Source organism: Zea mays, chromosome 4 (genome assembly GCF_902167145.1).
Source record: "Zea mays cultivar B73 chromosome 4, Zm-B73-REFERENCE-NAM-5.0, whole genome shotgun sequence".
Lineage (NCBI taxonomy): Eukaryota > Viridiplantae > Streptophyta > Magnoliopsida > Poales > Poaceae > Zea > Zea mays.
The window spans coordinates 164,523,237-164,529,695 of NC_050099.1; the positions used below are offsets into that span (position 1 = coordinate 164,523,237).

General features: G+C 46.0%; 1 protein-coding gene across 1 annotated transcript; it reads right to left on the minus strand.

The window, feature by feature from the left end:
* Positions 1-1,879: 1,879 nt before the first annotated feature.
* LOC109943286 (growth-regulating factor 1-like) lies at positions 1,880-4,483 on the minus strand. Its single transcript, XM_020546202.2, has 2 exons — positions 4,335-4,483; positions 1,880-2,494 (listed from the first exon to the last, which is right to left on the minus strand). Exons 1-2 carry the CDS (start codon positions 4,481-4,483, stop codon positions 1,960-1,962), a joined length of 684 nt encoding a protein of 227 aa, XP_020401791.1. The 3' UTR covers positions 1,880-1,959.
* Positions 4,484-6,459: the final 1,976 nt, after the last annotated feature.

Below are 6,459 nucleotides of genomic sequence, written 5' to 3' on the forward strand. Positions count from 1 at the left end.
CTAGTCGACTTTCAGTTCCTAAACCCTAAATTCTATGAACACCTTCATCTTTCTCTATATATAATCGCAACGATATTTAGATTCTCTTCACAACCACCTCATGTCAGATTCTCATAAAAACTGGTCAGAAAAAAGTTAAACCAAACAGACCAGTCGAGCGTTACGGACGACGAGGCAACATTGCCATGGGGTCCGAGTCCAATACAACACAAGGTCTAGGTCTCTTGCTCTCAAGCCTCACGTAAAATACAAATCCTTATTCTCATATTCAAACTTCACTATGTGAACACAGCAGTCTATAGTGCAGAATAGTGTAAAAAAATCTTTTAGGTAAACTATAGATAACCCCTGTACACGACTCGAGTGTTACGCCCACCATTCAACCTTGACGTCTTTCACCGTTGTCGTCTGGAAGCCCTCCACGTCGACGCCATGAATCTCAAGAACCGCGTCGCTACCGCTCCGGCTTCTTCGAGCAGCGCGGCGGTGGACAGGGACGGACCTGCGTTGCCCGGTGCCATTGTCGATCTACTGAAGACATTAAGTTATAACACCTGTAACGTGCTAGCAACTTGTGGGAATATGGGTCGGGCTTTCTGGCCCAGCACGAGCACGACCTGAAATTAGCAGCCAAAAGCACGACTAAGCACGAAGTCGTATAGACCGGACCAACACGGTCCAAAGGCAGGGTCGTGCCGAGACTAAATTTTCGGCATGTTGGGCCCCTGGAACGACCCACATGCATGGAGAGATTGGACCAGCCCGATAAAAAAGTCCGTTGTGTTTATTTTCTTTAATTTTAGTAAGTTATGAACTTGATGTGGTTGTAATACTAAACTTTATATGTGGGAGAGAATTGGATAGGCACGACACGTGTTTTATGCTCAAGCTAGATCCTAAGGTAGGATCAGAATTATGTGGGGTGTTTCAACTCTTTAGGATGGTAATAAGGTAGGATCAGAATTATTTGTAGCTTATTGGCTTGAGCCTATTTGGCCAAAGCACGATAGGTCCTAGCCGGATCGGTCCGCCAAATTCCTACCACTACTGCCAAGTTGCAATTGCAATGCAATCATAGAGATGGGAGGCCGGGTTAGGCAAAACTCCATGGCTGGGGTAACGACCACTGCTGGTCACGGGCCCCAGGTGACAAAGCCCCTGTTTGTTTTGGCTTCTGGCAGCTTCTGGCTACCAAAAGCTGATGCGGACTGCCAAACGCTCAACTTTTTAACCAGCTTCTATAAAATTCGTTGGGGCAAAAACCATCCAAAATCAACATAAACACATAATCGGTTGAGTCGTAGTAATAGTAAGAATCCGTCACTTTCTAGATTCTGGATCCTATGAACAACTTTATCTTCCTCCACACGTAATCGTAATGATACTTAGATTCTCCCCGCAGCCAGATTCTCTACACAGCCAGATTTTTAGCTGGTCAGAAAAAAACTGATCATGTCGCGGAAAAGGGAGCCACGGGTCGCCACCGTTGTGCGCTGTTAGCTGGCCGATTCCGGCCTGGCTCAAGTCGAATTACCACTCACTACCTGCAGCTGCAAAGCTTTGAGCCTAAGCAAAACGGTCTCATGTCCACCGACATGAGGCGAGGCGAGCCGATGGCCGGCGGCATCCGCTCGGCCTGGTACAAATCTGCTCTCTCCTCTCCCGATTGTTTCTAGTAATCTGGAGAGAGACCAGATACGGCTGTCTCCGATCAGCAAACCAGCCGAGAACCGAGCAATTAACCTTCCGTCTCTGGTCGGCCCGTGTCAGCAGGACCGCATCAGCTTAGGCCCTATTCCAATCTCGCGATAAACTTTAGCAGCTTTTTTAAGCTACTTTTAGCCATTTATAATTTAAACAAGAGAGTCAATAATGGTAATTAAAGTTAAACTTTAGCGCTTCAATTCATATAGCTAAAGTTTAGCAGGAAGCTAAAGTTTATCGTGATTGAAACGGGTCTTAACCATTCGACCGGCGCCTGGGAGCTGACCACGCCACGGGGAACTCCGAGCACGCGATGGGTGTGGACATGGACATGGACAACTGGGCCGTTGCCGACGGGAACGAGGCGTTCTCGCCAGGGATGCCCGGCCAGGAGGAGGCCCTCGCCCTGGGCCACTCGTCGTCGAAGAAGGGCCGCAGCGTCTGGCACTCCTCCTCCTCCTGCTTCGCGGACGCGGCGGAGTCCATGGCCGCCAAGTCGCTCCTCCCTAGGAAGGAGAGCGGCTGCTGCTGCGGCTGCGGCTGCCTCTCCGTCTTCGGCAGCGAGCTCACCGTGCCCTGCTGCTGCTGGCCCAGGTCGCTCAGCCGCGCCCCGAGCTGCGGGTAGCTCGAGAGAGCGAACGACGAGCTTTGAGACGGCGGGAGGCGATGATGGCACGGGTTCTCCATGGATGATGATGGGTCCATGGCTTCTAGAACCAGCTGGTCCGCGAACGACCTCGTTCCGTAGGCATTGTACCTGGGTTTCAGAAAGCAGGTTGAACACCGCAAACTTGTAGGGGGGTGCAAAAGCAAAACGAAGGCATTTCGGTATATGAAGAAGCAAAGCCTACCACAACAGCTCAGTACTGCACAAGTAGCAACAAAGCGAAAGGAACAGGTGGTGATGCGATAAGAACATCTGCACGGTAAAACCAGCCGTTTGTGTTGGTGCAAATAAAGCATTGGTAGGTATCTAGTATAATCTATACATAACACTGTATAATCTACCAGTTTAAATTTTACAAAAACCTCTCAATCAAATCACCACCACACTCAACCTCCACTAAATTCACCAAACAAACGGTACCTAAATTTAGGCCTGCTAATGGCAAAAAAATCTAACCCACTCCCACCCATACCCAAATATAATAACTTTGATATCCATCCCACACCCACCCCAAAATATAAGAAGAAAATTAAACCCAACATATTCAATAATATTATTAACCCCAAATCAACCCGTAATTGGGTGGAAACCCACGAAAACCCCGTGGATTCAGCTTATTGTCTCACATCAAGCCAACTGCATACACATACACTGATACACAGTGACAATTTTATATGTAGTTTCAATGACGTACAAAAAACACATTCCACGACATAAAAAATAGTGACAATAATATTATACACTGATACAAAAACAAGTTTGGTCGATTAACATTTAGGTCTCGAGAAAATAACAAAAAACATCTGTTAAAGATCCTTAATGAACAATTATCTTTTTGGCAAGAAATATAAACTAACAGCAGTGGAAAGAGTCTCTGATCAAGCTCGAAGCTAGCAACAGTGGAAGGGCACATCTACGTAGCATTAGAAGCCCACCGAACGACACATAAATCTCCCTGACAATGAAAAGAAAAGAACCATTTGTGAACGGTCTCAGGCGACAGTGTGTTCGCTTCGTATGGGCACGACCCGTCGGCCTGCTAGCCGTGCCGGTAGCACGCTGGTCCATCTGAGTATATTGTATAATTTAACAAAAAATGTGTAGCTATGGGGACTTGAACACACACCCAGGTATATAAGAGATTTAAACACACCAACTTAGCCAATGCGATTGTAATTTTATTGTGTTATATGTTGAATTATTATACTTAATATATGTAAACTATTATCTTTAAAATAAAAAATGTAACTGTGTCGTGACTGTGCCAGCACTATGGGTCGAGATGACGACCCAGACACGACACTATACTAGCCGGTTCGAGTCGTGCCTGGGCCTAGGCCGTTTGCAGCCCTACCTAAATTTAACAAACCATCAAAATCAACGATTCAGATCGCTAGATAACACACACTCTCTGTAACACCCACTTTGTAAGAAAGGTCTAAAAGAGAAATTATACTACTCTATATGTATATGCATTACTAATGTTTATCATTTCATGTGGACATATTAATTACACAAATATATAATTAACAACAGATACCCAAAAATAATACATGCATCATGCTGGGATTTTGTTTCTGTGTGCATTTTTGTGACAATATAAAGATAAGGTGACAAGAAAAATATTAAAGTCCCAAAGTGGGAATTTAAGAGTTAAAAGGAATTCTAGAAATATGGAGAAAAGGAATAAAAGGTATAAAAATATAAATAACATATATATAATTATATTTCTAAAACTGGTACTTTTTATTTCACAATATAAATTGAGGATAAACTGGCACAAGATTTGAATTTAAATCTGAATTTAAAATGGAATTTGAAAACTAAAAGGGAGAGAAAAGGAAAAGGAAAATATAAAAGGAAAAGGAAAAACGCTGGAATGGGCCTAAAGCTAATGTTTTCGGCCCACTTCATCACCCCTCGCGCACAGTCGGCCCAGAACAACGCCCTCCACCACGCTTACCTCACAGGATCGCTGACAGGAGGGGCCATGCGGTCAGCGCTCCACGGAACAGCGACATGGGTCGAGCTCTCGCTGGCGCGTGGGGCCGCCCTGGCGGAAGCCTTCCTCCCCGCGGACTTCGCGTAACAGAAGCCGAGATTCCTCCGCATGGTGACCTCGTCGCGCCGCGCATTTCGGTTGGGCCGGTGCGACTCCGCCTCAGAGTATTTAGCCCTGAGTCGTTCCGCCGTGCGCCCTAGTCTAATTCCGCGTCCACCTCGTGCGACTCCGTCGCGCAGCTGGTTTCCACCGCCGTCGTAGCCATTGTGAACTCGTCCGAGCCGCCGCCGCCGTCGTAGACTCGCATTCCGGTCACCGGTGTTGCCTCAGTCGATGGTCAGGGAGCTTCGCCTCGATATGTGGGTTGTGTCTGAGGCATCATCGCGCTGTTAGGGGCTCCAACTGCGGGCAATTTCGCGACGGCATAAGTACTGCGCGGCGGATCCGCCTTGTGTCGTGAGTGGTGCTCCTCTGCGCGTCGTCCGTGGTGAGTCTGCCCCCAATCTATTCGCCCTAATCTCCGCTGCGAATAACGTTCTTCGGATTAGAATTTGGGGTGCTGCGCCATGGGTGGCGGGCGCGGTGGGCGGAACGCCGCCGTGCAGTGTCTCTGTGCCGTCGGTCGGTGGGGCGAAGGTAGCAGATAGGTTATTAATCGTCGATGCGTGAATGTGTGGTTCGGATCTGTTGTAGCGTACCGCTCGGATTGGATTGGCGTAGCCGTCCGATCGTGATCCAGCGGCCCCGATTACGTAATGATTCACAACCCCGCCGGTTTAATCTGGTGCGCTCACTTCTAATCCATCGGCTCAGATCCTAGCGTACCTCTTCGGCCGAGAAGTTTTACATAAGAGTCCCTAAGTTTCTTTGGAATAGAACCCGCCGTCCTATTACCCTGTACTCTGTGTCTGCAGAGTCTTACACCGAGCCCCCTAGATTTCTCTGGAATAGGCGCCCAGTCCAGAGCTCATTTAAATATTATAAGTGAATTAGAAATTGAATATTTAATATGAAAATAAGTGCTAAAACTTGTAAAATCAATAGAAAATCCATTTTTAGTCCAAATTACTCCATTCTAGTTCCTAAAATTTTGTAATTTTATTCTCCATCACCTAGAGTCTCTGTTTGGTCATGAAAACAATAAGAAATTTAATTTCCCACTTAATCCTATTTCAACCACATAAAACCTTTAGAAATTCATATCTTAAAATTTATAACTCCAAAAATTATGATTCATGTTCCTAGGATTTTATTTTAATGCGTAGATTATTACTATGTATTTTGTTCACATGTTTGTTGTGATGTTAATATTCTCTATATACTGTGCTTGCTTGTATTGTGGCGAGTAGAAGAACACGTGACTGAGGATCCTGGTGAGCAGCAGGTTGAAGTAGCTGAGCAGGAGCTCATCGAAGGCAAGTTGTGCCCTTGATTCACTTTTGTTACCCAATAATGTTCTTTATAATCATTTACCATGCATAGGTTTAATTTTGATGGGACCCGATAGGTCATCCTAGATTGTTTATCTCATTACCTTGTTTACCCCTGAATCACTTGGGTAGTTTGCTATTGCTTTACATGGTTTTGGGATAATCATTTATTATATCTATGTTCCAATTATTCTTGTTATTCCATGTCAAGTTCATTAATGTTAATTGGAACATAGAGCTTAACTTGAGAAACACGTGCCACCACAAGGGTTTAATGGGACACCCTTGGATGACTAATTAGGAAAGCTAGTGGAAGACTACCTTACCCGAAAGGGGCAAGGGCAGTAGGGGAGTTGCATGCAAGGAGGTTCTCTGGTTGATTTAGCTGCGATGGCGGTCAGACGGGGGATTCTTGCAAGTGCTCTTCCCATAAACTTGCTCTTCCCATAAACTGTAGCGGGTTTTCGGAAGCTAGTGGAACTTTGTAAAGGCCTCGTAGTGTTGCCCTGCCGCGCTTCCTAGGTAGAGGTGTATGGGAGTCGTGACCCCTTGACAGATGGGTAACATGACTTGTGGGTAAAGGGTACAACCTCTGCAGAGTGTAAAACTGGTATACTAGCCGAGCTCACGGTCATGAGCAGCTCAAGACTCTCTGA

Coding starts and splice junctions, on each gene's coding strand:
- LOC109943286 (XM_020546202.2), bottom strand. CDS start 4,483: ATGCGGAGGAATCTCGGCTTCTGTTACGCGAAGTCCGCGGGGAGGAAG. Junction 2,495..4,334: donor CCTGTCAGCGATCCTGTGAG/GTAAGCGTGGTG, acceptor CCCCCCTACAAG/TTTGCGGTGTTCAACCTGCT.